The sequence below is a fragment of the Arachis hypogaea genome, chromosome 9, assembly GCF_003086295.3.
Source record: "Arachis hypogaea cultivar Tifrunner chromosome 9, arahy.Tifrunner.gnm2.J5K5, whole genome shotgun sequence".
Classification (NCBI taxonomy): domain Eukaryota; kingdom Viridiplantae; phylum Streptophyta; class Magnoliopsida; order Fabales; family Fabaceae; genus Arachis; species Arachis hypogaea.
Window position 1 is genome coordinate 114,692,276 of NC_092044.1, and position 18,514 is coordinate 114,710,789.

Here is an 18,514-nt window from a genome sequence, read left to right on the forward strand (position 1 = left end):
AGCAATGTCCTACAAGTGAGAAAGAGAAAGCAGAAATGAAGAAGATTCCATATGCATCTGCAGTTGGCAGTTTGATGTATGCTATGGTTTGCACCAGGCCGGATATTGCTCATGCTGTTGGAGTTGTTAGTCGGTTTCTCTCTAATCCTGGCAAGGAACACTGGCAAGCAGTGAAGTGGATTCTCAGATATCTTAATGGTACTTCCAGAGTTTGTTTATGTTTTGGGAGTGGCCAACCTGTGTTGGATGGTTACACATATGCGGATATGGCTGGGGATCTTGATTCAAGAAAGTTTACTTATGGTTACATGATGACTTTTGCAGAGGGAGTTGTGTCGTGACAATCTCGACTTCAAAAATGTGTTGCTTTGTCTACTACAGAGGCAGAATACATTGTTGTTGTTGAAGCTTCTAAGGAACTCTTGTGGATGAAGAAATTTCTACAAGAGTTAGACATCAATCAAGAGAAGTTTGTGTTATTCTGTGACAGTCAGAGTGCTATCCATCTCAACAAGAATTCGACATTTCATTCCAGATCGAAACACATAGAGGTGAGGTATTATTGGATACGTCAAGCGCTTGAGAAGAAGTCATATGCACTTGAAAAGATCCATACTGATGATAATTGTTTAGATATGATGACTAAGAGTTTACCTGCAGTGAAGTTTGATTCCTACAAAGAGAAGGCGGGTATGGTAGAGCAGTCTATCCCCACTTGAGTTAGTGAGAGAAAGATTTGTTGGTGGGTCCCCAACCTCAAGTGGGACCCACACATATTAAAATTAAAAAAAAAAACAAAAAAGGAAAATAAAGTGGCTATTAGCCACGGGAAGCAAGAGAGAGAGAGAGAGAGACAGGAAGCACGAAGCTTCATTCTTTGAATGAAAAGGAAACTGTGTCGAGGGAGAAGAGAAAATTTGGGAGAAAATGGCAAGTTATCTTGATCTAATTGATCTGGTAAATTCGTTTCATTTTTTATGAAATTTTCGTATATTATTCCTGGTGTAGGGATGAACATTAAGATATAACTTGCTAGTTGTATTGCCTTCTCTTTTGCCTGATTTGAGATATCCACTTTGTGGAAGGTTTATGTTGATTCCACCAATTTTGATGATGTATTTTGTTGATTGTTGAGATGTCCTAGTGTTACTAGGAAGACTGATTGTGTACCCATTATTCTGATGTCTGATTGTCCCTCTTTTGGAGGTTTTCCCACATTAAAATTCTGGTGTCTGATTATTTAATTTTTGTCATTATATTTGCTACTTGGAATATCTTTGGTATCGCCTATTTAATCAGTTGTGAGAAAATTATTTTTGATGCTTCCGTTGTTAGACAGATTCTTGTTTTAAACTTTTGTTGAGTTTTCCAACACTGACAACTCAAATTGAATAGTTATGTTTCATGTAAATAAAAGATAAATTACTGATGTTAAGAAATTATTATTTTTTAATTTATTTATGGATAATAAAAGATAAAAAAAATCAAACTCTTTTAATTATGTTTATAAATTTAGGTATATTTTTTACTTTTTTTCTATACTTTCAACTCTCTTAACTTTTTTAATAATTTAATATAGATAATCTTAAAATTAAAGATTCTAAGAATTTTTAACAAGTAGTTTTTCACTTAAAAAAACCAATATAAACTAGCACTATATCTACAATTAAACTAAGCATCCTGAACATAATATTCATCAATAGATTAGCCTGGCCAGATGAAAAACGAAAGGAAAAAAAAAATCCATTAGGTCAAAGAAGATACCGTAAACAAATCATATTGCGTCTCTACTGGTGAGATAGATGGTAAAACCTAGAAAATACTCCCTATTTTTGGTTATTAGATTTTCTAATTAAGGTACTAAAGTTTTGTCTTAATCATCTAGGATATTATTGATAGATATTCGACTATTCTAATTTAACTTTAGGTATTATAAAAGAGAATAGGTCTTCTAAACAATTTTTTTTCCCTCAACTCTAATCAAAACTGTTAGTTAAGAAACTAAATAACTTGTTATCTTTACCCATCTCACATTACCAAAGTTTTTAAAAAATATTATAGTGTAAAGTATTATTTTAGTCTCTAATATTTGGATTAAATATTAATTTAGTTTTTAACATTTTAAACATTCTGTTTTAATTTCAAAAAATTTTAAATAAGTTTAATGTTATACTGTTAAATTTGATATGAATAATTAGCTTATTAAAGAGTCAATAACATTTAATATCAGTAAAATTAAGACACCAACGACCATCAATGTAAACCCTTTTTCTTTAATTCTAAAGCATTAATGGTTGATTATTAGAATTTTAATTTTATACAAAAAGAAAGACAAAAGTATTTTGGTTATGTTTATTTAACACATAGAAATAAGAAAATATGACTTAACTAATAAAAAGTTAAAAACATTGTTAATATCTGCATCACTCACTCCATTAATTGTTCATGTCAAATTTAACCGCGGGACAAAATTAAATTCGAATCGTTTGAAACTTTTTGAAACTGAAATATAACGTTTGGAACGATATGAGCTAAATTAGTATTTGGCCCAAACATTAAGGACCAAAATAGTATTTTACTCAAATATTATGTATATACAAAAAATTATCATTATATATGTCTTTTTATTTTTTTATGGTATTTCCTGATCTAATAGGCCAAAAACGAGATAAGCCTCAATGTAGTCCCTGAAGTTGTACTCGAGCCTCAAAGTAGTCCCTGAACTTAAAAGTTCCTCAGAGTCATCCCCGAACTTGCACTCCGGGACTCAAAGTGGTCCTTCCGACCATTTCAGCACACGTGGCGCAACCGGAAAGCTTAGCTGGCAGCGTCGTTGACACCTGGGACTCACAGAAACGACGTCGTTTTGGCTGTGGCGCCAAAATGACATGAAACGACGTCGTTTCACGCTCACTACGTCCCTCCCTCAACGTTTCCATAACGTTTTGTCTCCCTCCTCTCTACACACAAAACAAACACAACACAGAGTGTGGTTTCTTCTTCTCCCTCCGTCAATCTCCAATGGCGCATGTGCTCCTCCATTAACCGGACCGATTTCAGCGGAAGACGTTGGCTCTGGAGCATCGCTGCTTTCCTCTCCTTCATACACAAAGTTGGGCAGCATTGTTTCTCTGAAAAAGGTAAGCCAAAAATGGAAAAAAAATGTGGTTCCTCTGTTTTTTAATGTTGTTGTTCATCTAATATTCACAAAGTTCAGGCCTTTTTTTCGATTGTAATTGGTGGGTATGAACGCCTCTCTTCTTTTCTCTGTGTTAGGGTTTGATCACTACTGGCTTTCGTAGTGGTTTGGCCAAGCAAAATTGTAGAGTAGGAGTGTTTCTTGTGTTTTGATGATATGAAAACGTGTTCTCTATGTGTTAGGGTTTACTGCTCTCAGTGGAGGAGTTTCCAAACTGTTAATGTGTTTGAGGAGAATGATTCTGATCAATGTATTTGTTTAACAGAGTTTGCATGACCACAGTAGAAGTAAAGATTTTTAGGGAGTTGAAATTTTTTGTAACTCTGATAATGGATTATGAACTTGACTGATTAGTGAGAGTGATGATGAAAATTGTAGAAGAGAAAATTCATGAATGGTTTTAAATGATGATAAGCCATTATCTGAAGTTTAGCTGAAATGTGCTTCTGTTCTTTATGTGCTTCATTTAACTATTTTTCTCTTGGAATACACAATTATGATACTGGTTAGCTTTTCATAGAAGACTTTTGGAAACTTTTTTTTTTGCCAAAAAGTTTCCAATGACTACACTTTTTCTAATAGAAAAAAAAGGTCCTAATGTTATTACTATTTTTGAATGTCTTGAAGGCATGAGGAAGCATTGTCTATATTCAAAAGGAGACTCTTAGGTGTCTTGTTGGAGTTTTCTGCTCAAGAATTGCAGGTTCAGGTACATTGGTTTTTGTTAATGATCTTCTTTTCAAACATTTTATTTATGGCATATAGGCACAATTGTATCCTTTTGTCTTTTTTCTGATTCTATTTTCCTCATCAATTATTTTGGTTTCGAATGTCCATGCTTATCCAAAAATAAATAGCTTCACTCATAGTTAAGCACACCTAGTTAGTGTTTGAAAATGGTTCCTGTGATACAAATATAGTCAGCACTTATATAATATCAGCTCCATTATCAAATATCTCTAGAGTTCTATTAAAAATGTCAAAAATACTCTGATAAATTGATAATAAGCTATGAGTTAGCCTCATATGATCGCATGACTTAAACCTAGCACCTCCATTAGGAAAGAACCTGGTGAAAGCATGAGAGTCCATTTTAACTATGTAAAACTAAGTAAACATTTATCACTAACACTAGAATACGTGGCGATTGGCACTTTCAATACTCATAATTTTCACCTTACAATTTTCAGTCGAATTTTTTAAACCAACAAATTTATTCCACAATAATTAGAAATTAGGTCAATAATAATAGTTGATTGTCTTTAATGACCAAGGTTAACTTTTTGAACTTTGATATAGCAGGGTTTGAATTACCTTGTCAATTTATATCAATTCTACACTTGTACCTATCTGGTTTAGAATTTTGCAACCTCCATATCAAGTTGGGCATTGTATCATTCCTAAGTCATCCCTCTTATTGTGGTTTTTTAGCTAAAAATGGTGAGTTTAAGTATATAGTTTCAACATAGAAACCACTAAAAATATGCAAAAGTAATCATAAAATTAGTGTATGAATTTTTCTTTTTGATTTCCATTTCTGGAAGCATGCCGCTTTATACACCAATATATGCAAAAGTAATCATAAAATTAGTGTATGCCATTTTATAATAATATACATTATTCTATTCTATGAGTAGTGTTAGGAGTGGTTGGTTTATCTTGTGTGTGTGCTCTTTTGTGTGTCATAGTTGTTGTAGTTTAAAGTGTAATTATTGTGATTTGATAAAATCATGTGATTCGTAGACATTATCCAAAGAATGGATAATGAATTAAAGGTTTTTTGTTTTTTGTTTTTTGGTTTTGGGTTAAGTTTGTACAGACTATCTAAAAAAAATTAATTTTGTAAATATTGGCTGCTAAGCCTATTATCACACTCTTGGAAGAAGTCAGAATGTATGCAATGAGATCGATAGCTAGGAACAAGGTGAAGCTGAATTCGAACACTGGAGTTCTACCTCCTATACAACGCAGCAGGTTAGAAAAGATACGGAAGGAATCAAAAAATTGGGTCCCGATGTGATCTGGTGACGCAGATTATGAGAAGTTCGAAGTACATGGCTGGCCGACCAACATGGTTGTGGACTTGGGAAAGAGGCTCTGCACATGTGGTTTCTGGCAATTGAGTGGTACTGTTTTTTAAATTCATTGTCTTAGTCTTATTATCATTATCAACCTTTGTTGTAGGCTTACTGTTGTTGTCTTCGTTGTTGTGTGAATGTTGTTTAGGGATGCCATGTGTGCATGCGTGTGCTGCACTGGCAAGGGCTGGTAAGAGACCGGAGGACTACTGTCACCAGTGGTTGACCATGGAAGCATATAACAACACATATGCCTTTCATATCAATCCAATTCCAGGTCAAGCACTATGGAAAAAGTCACCATATAACAGACCACAAGCACCAAAATTTAGAAACAAGCCCGGACCACTCAAGAAAAAAAGAAGAAAAGATGCTGATGAGGAGCCAAGTGGGAGTAAGAAGTTAAAGACAAAGATGAAAAGAATATATAAAAAAGGTCGATGTCGTTGTTGTGGTGAAGCAGAACACACGAGAAGGAACTGTCCAAAGAGGGCTGCTGCCGAAGAGGCTGTTGCAGCTGCAGAAGCTGCTGCTGCAGAGGCTGCCGCTGCACAACCCACTGCTGCTAATGGTGGTGAAGGTCAGGCCAACTCTGCTGCCCCTGTCCCAGAAGCCCCAACCGAAATCAATCTTGACCAAAGTCAACCACCCTCGGAAGCAACTGATGACTCTCAACAGGTTCATGAGCTTATATGATTTTAAATTTATCATACTCACATCCTTACCTAGTTTACTAACTATGTTACATTTCTTGGCTGATAGGTTCTACCCTCACCTGTTAGGCCGCCAAAGCTCCCTTTAAAAAGAAAGTTAGCCAAGGGTTGTGAAAAACCAGCTTCAGGAAGTAGCAATCCACCAGTAACCACCCCACCTGCTGCTACCCCACCAGGAAGTAGTCATACATCAAGGAATCCCCCACCTAACCCTATGCAAGGTGCAACACAGGGAACTGCTACAAGGCTTACAAATTTCATGAAATTTGTGCCCAATCCTGAATTCAAGGCACCCCAGACACAAAAAATGAAGATTAGAATGATTATGTTTACGGAAAGCAGGCTGTTTTTTTGTATCTATTTTGCTGATGTTGTTTACAATGCCTAAAAACATTGTCCCAGTGTTGGGGATTTTAGGGAAAGCAGGCTATTTTTTTGTATCTATTTTGCTGATGTTGTTTACAATGCCTAAAACATTGTCCCAGTGTTGGGGATTTTAGGGAAAGCAGGCTATTTTTTTGTATCTATTTTGCTGGTGTTTTGGCTTTATAATGCCTTTTTTGAATCAAACATTACCAATATGAATATGAATTATTAATTATGATTTTATTCAATTGAGTTTCTCAGCCTTTTCTTTATATATTATCATCTGTTACAAATCTAAGACTAGTTCAAGTGCTGTCCATTTCTATTTTATTGAAAAGAAGTCCAGGAACAGAAGTATGCATATAATCAAACACCTTAATTTTCATTTCTTTCAAACAAAAGGATAGGAACAACTACATGAACAAGGAATGCATATAACATGCATGTCATTTGGTTTTTGCTAGACACAGTTGACCCTGCTCTCTATCCAGCTTTAATACAAGAACACCAATTACAATCAGCAGCATGAACACAAACATCAAAATTCCCCCCATTTTTAGAACCCTAAATTCAGCTTCTAATTTACCAAATTTCCAAGCCATCTTCATCTTCCATTCTTCATCATCAACTGAATGTCTTGTTCTATCATCACATGGCATGGCATCTTCCAAAACTTTATCAACCCACAAAAACAATCCACACCATTTCTTCCCAACGGTCTGCACATCAAAGAAAATTCAATCAGAAAAATTTATATCCTCCAATACAGCATCAACAACAACAACACTTACATTGTAGTTTGGGCAACCCAGGAACGGTCTCCCTGGATTAGAATCCGTCCCTGACCACCGGAGCACCGGTCTCGACCCGCAGGCACACCATTCTGGCAAACGAGCTTCTCTGTTTCTGTTCATTCTCCTCATGATGCTTCCAAATGATCGTGGGTTGTTTGAACTCCCAGCTGCATTGCTCGTGGTAGCCATAATCGGCGGGTTTCAGAGAGGGAGAAGAGAAGAACACAGCACCAACGAGAAGAGAGCAGAGTGAACAATGTGGCCTTCAAATTTGGGGATTAGGGTTTTAACTAACCCTGAGGGACCAAATTGAGTCGGAAGAGTTTACTCTGCCACATCAGCTAGCCGTTGTGAGTCCCACGTGTCACCAACGCTGCCAGCTAAGCTTTCCGGTTGCGCCACGTGTACTGAAATTGCCGGAAGGACAACTTTGAGTCCCGGAGTGCAAGTTCGGGGATGACTCTGAGGAACTTTTAAGTTCAGGGACTACTTTGAGGCTCGAGTGCAACTTCAGGGACTACATTGAGGCTTATCTCAGGCCAAAAACTAATTCGTTGCGGATCAAAACTCCATTTAAGGGTTTACCAACTGGTCAATGAGTTACTGTATGTACAAAGCAAAATTCGAATCTTCGACACTTATTTAAGGGGACTAATGATCGAATTACTAGACCAACTCAAATTAGTTATCATATATTTGTTTATAAATATATGTTATTTTGTACATTCTTAATGTGTATTTTATACCAACATATATTATATGCGAATAAATAATTGATTGTCAGTGTATAAATATAATAAGAAAAATTACAAGTTTAGAATAAAAATTGTCTTATATATAAAGTGGCCTTGGAGATTTCAAAGTTTATACATACAATTTAAGGGCCAAAGGGAAGGAACTTTGCAGTGTAATTTTCTCGTGAAATGCGGTAAGATAGAGAGTAACGAGATACTAAGAATCAAGATTGAAGCATTGGCCATTTATGGCTGATTATCGGTAGGAAGTGGTGTTGTATTTCCGTTTCCATAGTTTCTTTTTTCCAGCATTAACAACTTTTTTTAACTCAATTATTGAAGAGTAAAACAAGCAAACAACAACTCAAATACTCAATTTATAAATTTATTTGGGTCATAGTAAAAATAACATAACAACTATAATGTACATATCATTTTACAAAAAAGAGAAGGGTTTCATAAGTTGGGATAAAATAACTTTTTTTTAACATACGTTTTTAGAAATCATCATGGAACCTGTCAGTACCTTCAGTGGATAAAGTGATCACGATTTATAGAAGGATTTTTCTTGGTTCATTGGTGGTTGTGTAATTTCCCACAGTCAAAATCAGATTTCTTGAGTAACAAGCCACCAAGGAATGTAGCCAATAATTTGTCCCTCATAAAGCCAACCAATTTAGAACCACCCTGCTGAATAAAACCAACCATATAAGATGTGCTAATGAGATCAATGCCTCTCCATCTTCTCTCATTTGAATATTTCTTCATAGCTTCCTCAATCCTCTTGTATTGTTTTTTCTCTTCATCATCATCTTTCAAATGAGTTCCTTGTTTCTTGGAAAATACCTCACCTACCTAGGCACCTTGCTAGAACAACACCATCTTCCAAAGCAGAACAACCACCTTGGCCAATGTCTGGCATCATGGGATGGAATGCATCTCCGGCAACACACACATTCCCTTTGCTGATGTTTCCGAACAAGAGCTCCCATGGATGTCTATATCTCGGTCGCGACAAAAAGAAGTTATCTACCTCGGTGTTTTCTATGATTGATCTTACATCACTTGGTATTTTCTCAAGCTTGTCCAATGCAAAATGCTTCAATTTAGCTGGGTTATGTTCTAGATCTTTATCTGCAAGAATGGTAAGCATAATGTTAAATCTCATCAGCTAATAACTGTTGTAAATGAATGTCCAAACAGGTAACAATTTCCACAGTACACCCCTCAAAGGGAGAAGTGTTAGTGTGCTTAGCCATTTGTAAGATCTATTATCAACAAAAGTGCCTTTTTATAACAGAATATAGCTTGTTTTCATAGTTTTAAGTAAGGGAACTTGAACAATTATGGGCTGAAACAAAGAAATTACCTTCACTGGTTGGATTCCAAGTGAAAAACCAATAAATACCCTTTTCATCGGTAGGAATAACACCAGCTCGAAAACCATCACCGAAGAACTGCATGAACTTAGGCTCGAATCCATGATTGTTCTTGTACTCTGCACATCCTCTGATTTCACATCTTCTAGTGAAAGCGGCCTCCTTGAAGCCTAACCACTTTGCAACCACAGAGTTCACTCCATCACAACCAATCAAAACCTTTTCAGTAGCAAACATAAAAAATCCATGTATGTATAAGTTAAAATTTACTAATAACTTGCATTCATTGGATAAAACTTGTTCGTTATGCATGTCATGTAATGTAACACATTATGCTAATTACCTTAGTTTTGATGGTTGTTCCATCAGAAAGATGGAGAATCTTAAAGAATCCAGTTTCCTCAATAGCAACAACCTTTGACAAATACTTGATTGTGTCACTAGAAAGCTCACTAGCAAGTGCTTCCAACATTATGTGCCTTCTAACACAACGAATTTCACTTCACCCATATAGCAAAATTTTCAAATCAAATTAGAGGACTGAATAATAATCACACAAAAAAAGCATAAATAGAGTGAAATTCATGCATATAGAGCGCACTCACTTCTTTCCTTGCTCCTTGAAAGAAATAGTTGATGTCTGCGGTCCTGTGATCAATGAAGTAGTCCCACTCCTGCAAACAAATTCGAGTTCTAATTCAATTTAACTAATTGAAACCCGAAAAATCACCATAAGTGATAAGTCAAGATTGACAATGTGAATAAGTATTGATATGATAAATAGTTAGTTGGTAGTTACCCTTCAAGTTGAGGATGTTTGGAGCGGAGGGTGTTTGCAGCATCAACAGCATCCATTCTTCCATATTGATAGAGCAAAACCAGTGGCTCTCAATTTATCTGAACTTTCTAACACCAAACTTGGGATACCCAACCTGCACCAAACAATTTATATTATGATCTCTAAATCACATAATCAACATATGGATTATATATAGTACAATAATAATTTTCATGGAAGATACCTGTGAAGTCCCAATGCAGTAGTGAGGCCAGCAATTCCAGCACCAACAATCACAATATCTTCTTCAACTAACACTTTTGTTGTTTCCATGCTTTTGCTTTTCTGTGGGGAATACTAATCTGAATGTTAGGATTGAGCACGCCACATGCAAGGACCTTACATATTGAAGTTTGAAATATATGATGACTGATATATTATTGAAGGACCAAGGTCCCATAATTCATTTGTTGCTTATGATTGGCCATTCATAAGCACCCCTTCTTATTTGAATGCCTACTAAGTTCGTCCGTAATATTTATTTATGGGTTTCGCTTAAAGTTACCCATTAAAAAATTTTATAGAAAAGAATTTTCTATTTTATACAGTACTATCAGTAGAACGACAAATTTCCCATAAATAGGTTCATAAATAGAGAGAAGCATCATAGTACTCGGGATGATCCAAGGAAGAGAAACGTTGCAGTTCTCTAATCATTCTTCATCCTTGATACTTGATACTTGCAAACTGTTTTATCACATGCAATATATTTCGATTGGCGTGCCCAAAAAATGAGTCACTGCTGACACCCCAGGTTTGACATCTCTTAAATCTTAATACATCTTTTTAACTACTCTCCACTACTAAACAAAGATAATAATTAAAAAAAATTGTTTTTTTTTTTTTTTACTTGTATTAGTTAAAAAGATAATTTAAGGACATACCTAACCTAAAACAGTCACTCTCTACAGAATATTATTGCGGACGCAAACTTTAAATAAGAAATATAAACAAATTAGAACATTACTGTCTCCCAAAACTTGGTCTGGGAGATTATCAATTTATCACCATCAACCAAAGTTGAATTACAGCAGTAGTGTGTCTAGCTAACATTGCAAAACCATTGCCGCTATCAAAAACAGCAATAGGATCTTAAAATCAAAGCAACCCCATTATATATATAGCTTTTGCAAACAGCAGCTTTCCAACTTGCCATGTTGGAAGTACATGACTTAGTTACATGATTCATCATGCAATAACTACCAAACGATGGACCAATGAGAATTCATCTGCTATCTGGGAATTTATCCTCAAATGTCTGGGGAACCTGCCAACAATTCACATGATTTAATAGATTTCTGGTTAGAGGGTAGAAAGCTGATAAGCTGTGAAAATCTGGAAAAATCAAAACAAAGAAAACAAAAATAATCAGTCATATGCACCATAAAGCTTGCAGTGATCATCTTCCCAGCAAACCATCTTCCATGTAGGGCACGCTGTGCACTTATTGCGGATTGAGTATTTTCGAACCGTAAGTAGACGGAACCAGCACTATTTCTGCTTATCATAAAAAATGAAAAGATAAAAAAGCTGCAGCTTATCGTCTTATGGAAGGCATAGAGGAACGTAAAGCTTACTATACTCACTTATCGACAAAGATGTGCTTTAACTTCCCAAACTTAGAGCATTCTGCCTCAACATCTTCTTTAATATCCAAATCAAAATCCGGTTCCTTCTGCAGTACATAAGGTCAATAATATCATCAGGTCACTATTTTGAAAAAGAATGCAAGGTGAAAATCTTCATAATATAGGTCATTTAACCACCTCGTCTTTGGGATCAAACATATTCTTTAACAGTAAGCATTCACTTGGAACACCAATTGTATCAATAGAGGAAATGGTAGGTGTGGGAACTTGAAGGCCTCCACCTGGCAATCCAGGTACCGTAGGAATAGAAGAAAGGGGAGAACCGACTGTTGCGGGCATATTAAGGCCAGTGACGTTGACAGCAGCATTACCAGCTGAACCAGTCATGCTACAAACAAAAGCAAAAGAAGTGAGACTAAAGTGATATCAAAATATGACGAGCCAAATTGGAATGTAAAACAAACCTAGGTGCAGTGCCACTGCGGTTCAACTTCTGCATGAGTAATGCTCGAGAACTGGCATTCAGGGACTGAAAAATATAATAAAGGTCAGCTAAGAACCAGTACAAGTGCCACTTGCACTTGGGACACGAGAAGAGTGGGGGTTATTGTTAACTGCATTCAATTAAATAATAACCACAAATCCACAATAAAATACTAGCGAAATATGATTATATTTATACTAAATGTGGTGGCTCCGATGCAATCATGGAGAAGCAGCTTTTATGGGAAAGCTGAGAAACATAGTAACATTTAAAGATATTATATGCAAATCTTCAGACAAAATATATCGCTTACCAAGCCACCACCTTCATCATCATCAAGATCACCAATATTTCCTCCAACTTCTTGCATTCCAGATTGATCAGTAATAGCGGACACCTAATCCATAAATAAATAAATGCAATCAGGTCATTGTATTTAGATCCTCTACACACAAAGATCATAAACAGAATATCCATTTTGTAGCCAGTCATTAGCATCCAACTTTTATTAATTTATGGACACTGAAGATCATATTTAGTTGTCTATTTTCCTGAAAATTAAGTTATATTCCACAAGCTGAGTGCTCATTTTGATATTTTTAGTAATGCACATTCTCCAAAACAAGCATGAGCTCAAACTTCACCAAAATATAAAACCTGACTTGAGTCAAACAAGGACCACTAAACTCAGATCTAAGGACAAAACAATAGTACGTACCTTGATTGTCCTGCCACCAATTTCCAATTGACCATTCAAGCTCTGTGCATTTCTCGCATCTTCAAGGCGTGCAAACTACAATAAACAATGGTTCAATCAACTGACACTGCTAGAAAAAATTGCAATTTTATAGAAGACTAGTCTCTCAAGTCCTGCAGACCGCAGTTCAATACAATCAAAGCTTCCGCATAGAATATGGGCAACCTCTTCAAATATTACTATAACATATAATTTTAGAAAAGGAAAAGTTATAAAAACATAAAGGAAGAGGCAACCAAAATTGAATGCATTTAACCAGACAAAAAAGTCATGATAAATCACCTGCACAAAGCCAAAACCTTTGCAGTTCCCACTTTCATCAAGAGGCAGCTGGACAAGCTCAACCTGACCAAATGCTTCAAACACCTAAAAAATGAGACCAAGGAAGTCAAGAGAATAACACAGGCAATTAGAAGGGAAAGATTGGACTCAAAAATAATAAATCAATAAACTGTGAAGGAAAAACAAGATCCTGAGTTCAACTAATTGACAAAGAAAGGGAAGAGAAACAAAAACACTAGATACATTCTAAGTACATGAGTCTAGCTCATTCTACAATCAGAATTGCATCATATCATGACGACCCCTTGCGGTCTATTAAATCTAGAGACTCATTTAGAAGTGACGAATTGTACATAGGCCAAAAGAAAAATAAGTGCTCACCGTCCGAAGATCAGTTTCGGTCATATTGAAATGCAGATTGCCTACATATAGCCTTCTTGCTCCCCCTGAATATGGGCCTATAACTCCAGCAGGTCCAGTAGCAACAGATGTTGTGGACTGAACCAAATTTTTTTCTGCTTCTGATGGCTTCACCATCACTGGTTGACCAAGAAGAAATTGGCCAGAAAGTGCTATTGCCATGGGGACAGACATGACATCATAGAACTCAATATACCTGTAAACATAAACAAAAAAATATTAATTATATAAACATACAAAGCCATTGAAAAAGCAGGGTTATAAAATGTAACTTTTAATTACAAATGCACTGATGGCCCATTAATTGAGATGGTGAAAGTTTTGTAAAATCACTGTACATAGAGAAACAGATTTCGATACATATAGAAAGGGGGAAAAGATAAAAGACCATTATTACAATGAAAACTTGGCAAAAACTATGCTTGTTAATTCCACAGTTCCCTCGCATCATAAATATATCAGTATGTATATTTGTCAACCCCTATGGTGGTGTTCGGTGTTCATAAAACTAGCACACAATTTTTAAGTAGTACAAATTCACTTGAATCAAACATGATATACAAATTCTCAAGATATAGTGCATCCTTCATTCATTTATTTAACAGCCAACAGCACCTGTTTCATGCTACTCCCCAGTTTCCATAACTATAAACAGAAGTTAGCATTCAAGATTCTTAAATGGGAAAAGTATGATAGTCATCAATGGCAACTACATGGCATAACTGAGAAGAGAAACAATGATTTAGTTCTGTGCACAGGGATGTAATGCATACCCAACACCCTTAGAGCGTCTTGAATTGCGGTCCATAATTAACCGAACATCTCGCACCTGAATTTGATAAATGAGAGATGTCAGGAAGACCTAGATTAAAATAAATGGAACCTTGAAACCAAAAAGACCAAAATAAGAAAGTAGAAATGCATAGCAATTGAGATATTATAAGTTAGAATTTTGTCCAAGCATCACTGCAGAATTCTATATACTATTGGCGTTAGGCAAGAAGGTGCAACATCAATCATGAACGTTACACTTTTAGTGAAATTTCTTAAATTACTTGGCAGCTCACGATTTACTACAGTGTAAATCTATTCATCTCTTCATAATGATCTTTAAATTATATTTAGTTATTAATAAGAATGGATGTAGTCACACTGACAGACAAACAATCTATACGTTTACAATCTATATTTCATCAGGTAACGTTGTTTTTTAAGGGAAACAGAGATATACTAAATTCGAAGGTCAGAAGGAAACAGAATCTAATCCATTTAGAAGGTATTTCTTCACGTTTATATATTATACTACATGGTTCCATTCAAACTAACAGAAGAAAGCAACTCTAACGTTACATAAGAAAGTATATGGAGTATCATGACCTTGCCCGCCCTTGAGAAGAACTCATACACATCTCTTTCATCTGCTTTCAGAGAAATCTGGGGAAATGCTTTGACATATTAGTGCTTGCAATAAATGATGTCAGCAAACAGAACATCTGGTTGCATTCCAGATATATCTGGATTACCTGATAAGCGAACACAGTTCTTTGATCTCTTTCAGGATCAACCTCGGGTTCTGCTGCCTCTTCCTTTTTCTCTTTATGTCTTCTGCAGCACAAGAAAAGTGCAAAATTATGGCCCATGTTATTCGAATATGTGCATCTCTTCATAGCAATTCAGATATGAAAAAAACAATAACATATGGATAACAAACTATTGGATCAACCATATTTTCCCAACACAAAAATTTCATAATCCTTAAATTTGAAAAGGAGCAGATAATTGGCCTTAAATGTATAAAGTCCAATTCCACGTGACAAAGGCCTGCAGGGAACTAGATTAAGTTAACATGAAATCCTTAGGTAACAGGTTTGAATTCATCACTTTGCTTGTTTAACTCAAAAAGAACCAGACCTGGAGATTAATGGAAATGGTAATTAATGCTACTGACACAAGATTTGTACCTTCTACAAATAAAACAAAATCTTATATTGAAACAGCATCGCCAATTTGGATTGATAGCAGTACGAAGGTTTGAGGGACCTAATTGCATTAAGTTGAAACCTGTTAAAAGCTTATATATACTTGGTAAGAGAAACCACACAAGCATAAAGAATGAAATTACTTTCATATATAGTTTATAGTTTTATAAAAGATGTCCCTAGTGACGAGACTAAATTAAAGGTACTAATCACCAATAACACGATGGAACAGAGCACAAAAAATCCATCATATCCATGCCGTATAGAAATGACAAGAATCAAAGTGTACTGAATTTGGTTTCATATTTATCACGTTAAACAAAGCGTAGGTGTCAAAGATGTTATCATCTGAGAGTCGCACAAGTCATTCACTCAGAACCCATGAACCAATTGATATACAAGACCTGGACATTAATTATAGAATAGCCTAGAAGTATGATATTTCTTGAATTAATAACAACTACACCCATTACAAAAACTGTGACTAACATGCAGAACATTGTTTTTGCCCAAAGGCATCAGAAGATGAGATAGCTTCTCTTAAGCATAGCCCATTACTCCCTCACCAGCATTTCTGCAACATAATAAATGCAATTAAGCAACTAAGCTCAAAAGGGAAGATAAATAACATGCATCACTGCAGCTATAACAAACATTCAAACCCCCAAAAGCTTGCAATGCACTCTTTCCATATACACTCCAGAAGAGAGAAACTTTTGAAACCCAGAGCTGAGGTTCCAGTGTCTGGCCCAATTGCCAGAAAGACCATCTGTAACTGCTCTACCATATCTGCGAGTTCCCAGAATCTAATATTCAATATTCAGAAGCTTAAAAACTGGATAACAACAAAACTAACTATATAGAACACAGAATCACTATTTCCATCTAGCGTAGAAAATAATTTAATACAACCTTTTAAGCAAATTTACAATGAGTTTCACAGTACAAAGGAAGGCAAGCATGCCATAGTCAAAGACAAGGGTAACTTGGTTAGATATAAAGTCCTTCGTGTATATTTGTCCAACAACTTAAAATTCTAGGACAAATAATTCATAACATGATGTCAAAGCATTAAACCAAACAATCCAATCATCCTAGCTCCCTTCCGCTCTTTCAACTATATATTAAATTTCAGCACAAAGTAAGGTCAAGCCATATTTGTCCATTCTACCTAAGAGGATAATGTCTTTCCTGTCATCTAAGCTTAACAGAATTTATGAATGCAAATATATCTGGTTTTGTAGTAAGTTTGCAACTCCTATTACTAGCTGAATTTTGACAACGATTTAATTTTAAAATGACACAATTATAGAGACTAGAAATCCAGGAGTCACATTTTGAAAGCAATTATGACAGACATCAACATCCCCAAAGGATTTTTATATATAAAAACAGAGGCAGTTTAGTCATATAACAAGTAACTTTCAAGTGGAAAGCATATCTAATCCTTTCCATATCCAATGCTTTGCTATAGCACCAGCCTATAGTCTTATATGAATAATCATCCACTGTTCTCAATAGATGTAGCAAGTTTAAAAGAACCAACAAACCAACCATCTAGGTAGGCAGCTAAACAATTAAACACTCCCAAAAAGTATAAAATTGAAACAACAGAAGGATACCTGCTTTCTCTATCCCGTTCCCTGGATTCCCTTGCCCTTTCCCTGTCTCTGTAATCCTTATCCCGGCTCCTTTCACTGTCTCTATGCTCCCTGTCACGACTCCTCTCTCTTTCTCTGTCATCAGGATCACTCTTACGCCTTTCGGATTGACTTCTGCTTCGCCGTGAGCTCTCTTTCTCCCTGTCCCTTTCACGGTCACGTTCTCTGTCTCGCTCCCTTCCATACTTGTCCTCATCATCTCTGTCCTTATCTCTCTTCCCATCCCTGCTGCTCCTAGAGCTTCTATGCTCATCCTTCTCCTTGTTTCCATCTCTGGACCGGGAGTGACGATGCGACGAGCCTCTTTCCTTGTGCTTATCGTAATCACCACGAGAACCATCGCCAGATTTTGAATGCTTAGAGCGGTGATCCACATCATTATCATTATCATCATCACCATCACGATCATCCTTATGCCTGGAACTCCTACTATACCCTTTCTCTTCTGATTTGAAACCTCCACTCCTGCCATTAGTGGCTTCCTTCTCCTTCCTAAGCTCGGGATTCTCAACTGCTTTCTCTAAGTACTCATATTCATCGAAGTCCATCATAACTCCAACACTGCGATTACAAAATGCTCTTAGTTTTGAGTTTTGAAGCGTTAATTGTACGGGAACGATGCAGCGACGGAAATCGAAAATTGAACGTTGAAATTAATATGAAAAGTGAATGATTGTAAGAAGAGAATCAGAATCAGAATCAGAATCGGAATCACCTTGCTCTTTCTTTGACTTAGGAGGCGTTAGGGTTTGCGGTTGAATCTAGAAAATGAAAATCAGCTTCAAGAATTTACCAGTTACCACTATCAAATCAATGGCTCAATGCTTTTGCTCACACTCACTCTCACTCAAAATGCTGCCTCGTCCTTCAAACCAAAACCATAGTTTAGACGATTTTTTTTCCTCTTTTTTTTTGGTGTACGAGATGGGCCTATTGGATAAAATTAATCCAAAGCCCAAAATTATTGAGGCTTTGGGAGCAGCCCATCTTACTAGCATATTGTGATCAGTGATCACAGACCCTTCAAAAATACGTATTTACATTTCGGTCCAAAAAACAAAAAGAGTTAAGTACATATCCTTACAGGGAGAACAAATTTGGGTTGATCTCATTTGCCACTTACCTAAATATCAAAAATTCAAATTTTACTTTATGTATGAATATAATGATCAATGACAAACTCTTAGGTAGCGTATGTTTTCGGAGGCAGGACACAGAGACATAGACAACACTTGTTTAAA

The 18,514-nt window shown here is 35.9% G+C and overlaps 3 protein-coding genes and 1 pseudogene across 5 annotated transcripts; 1 reads left to right on the top strand and 3 right to left on the bottom strand.

Moving 5' to 3' along the window:
* Nucleotides 1-5,433: 5,433 nt before the first annotated feature.
* Nucleotides 5,434-6,604, top strand: LOC140175438 (uncharacterized). The gene is made up of 2 exons (XM_072203922.1): nt 5,434-5,955; nt 6,040-6,604. The coding sequence occupies exons 1-2, from the start codon at nt 5,506-5,508 to the stop codon at nt 6,376-6,378; spliced, it is 789 nt and encodes a 262-aa protein (XP_072060023.1). The 5' UTR covers nt 5,434-5,505; the 3' UTR covers nt 6,379-6,604.
* A 119-nt stretch (nt 6,605-6,723) lies between these two features.
* Nucleotides 6,724-7,440, bottom strand: LOC112709561 (uncharacterized). The gene is made up of 2 exons (XM_025761449.2): nt 7,148-7,440; nt 6,724-7,075 (listed from the first exon to the last, which is right to left on the bottom strand). Exons 1-2 carry the CDS (start codon nt 7,337-7,339, stop codon nt 6,803-6,805), a joined length of 465 nt encoding a protein of 154 aa, XP_025617234.1. The 5' UTR covers nt 7,340-7,440; the 3' UTR covers nt 6,724-6,802.
* A 795-nt stretch (nt 7,441-8,235) lies between these two features.
* Nucleotides 8,236-10,521, bottom strand: LOC112712205 (monooxygenase 2-like; annotated as a pseudogene).
* A 512-nt stretch (nt 10,522-11,033) lies between these two features.
* On the bottom strand, nt 11,034-18,142 carry LOC112712204 (uncharacterized). Of its 3 annotated transcripts, XM_025765026.3 has the most exons (15): nt 17,989-18,142; nt 17,235-17,834; nt 15,595-15,673; nt 15,157-15,238; nt 15,011-15,067; nt 14,407-14,462; nt 13,595-13,829; nt 13,214-13,297; nt 12,893-12,967; nt 12,488-12,571; nt 12,155-12,219; nt 11,868-12,078; nt 11,688-11,776; nt 11,484-11,598; nt 11,034-11,368 (listed from the first exon to the last, which is right to left on the bottom strand). In XM_025765026.3, exons 2-15 carry the CDS (start codon nt 17,743-17,745, stop codon nt 11,327-11,329), a joined length of 1,785 nt encoding a protein of 594 aa, XP_025620811.1. In that variant the 5' UTR covers nt 17,746-17,834; nt 17,989-18,142; the 3' UTR covers nt 11,034-11,326. The 3 variants fall into 3 exon arrangements, with proteins under 3 accessions (XP_025620811.1, XP_025620810.1, XP_025620812.1); XM_025765025.3 differs by lacking the exon at nt 15,595-15,673; XM_025765027.3 differs by lacking the exons at nt 15,595-15,673; nt 17,235-17,834; nt 17,989-18,142 and adding an exon at nt 16,102-16,316.
* Nucleotides 18,143-18,514: the final 372 nt, after the last annotated feature.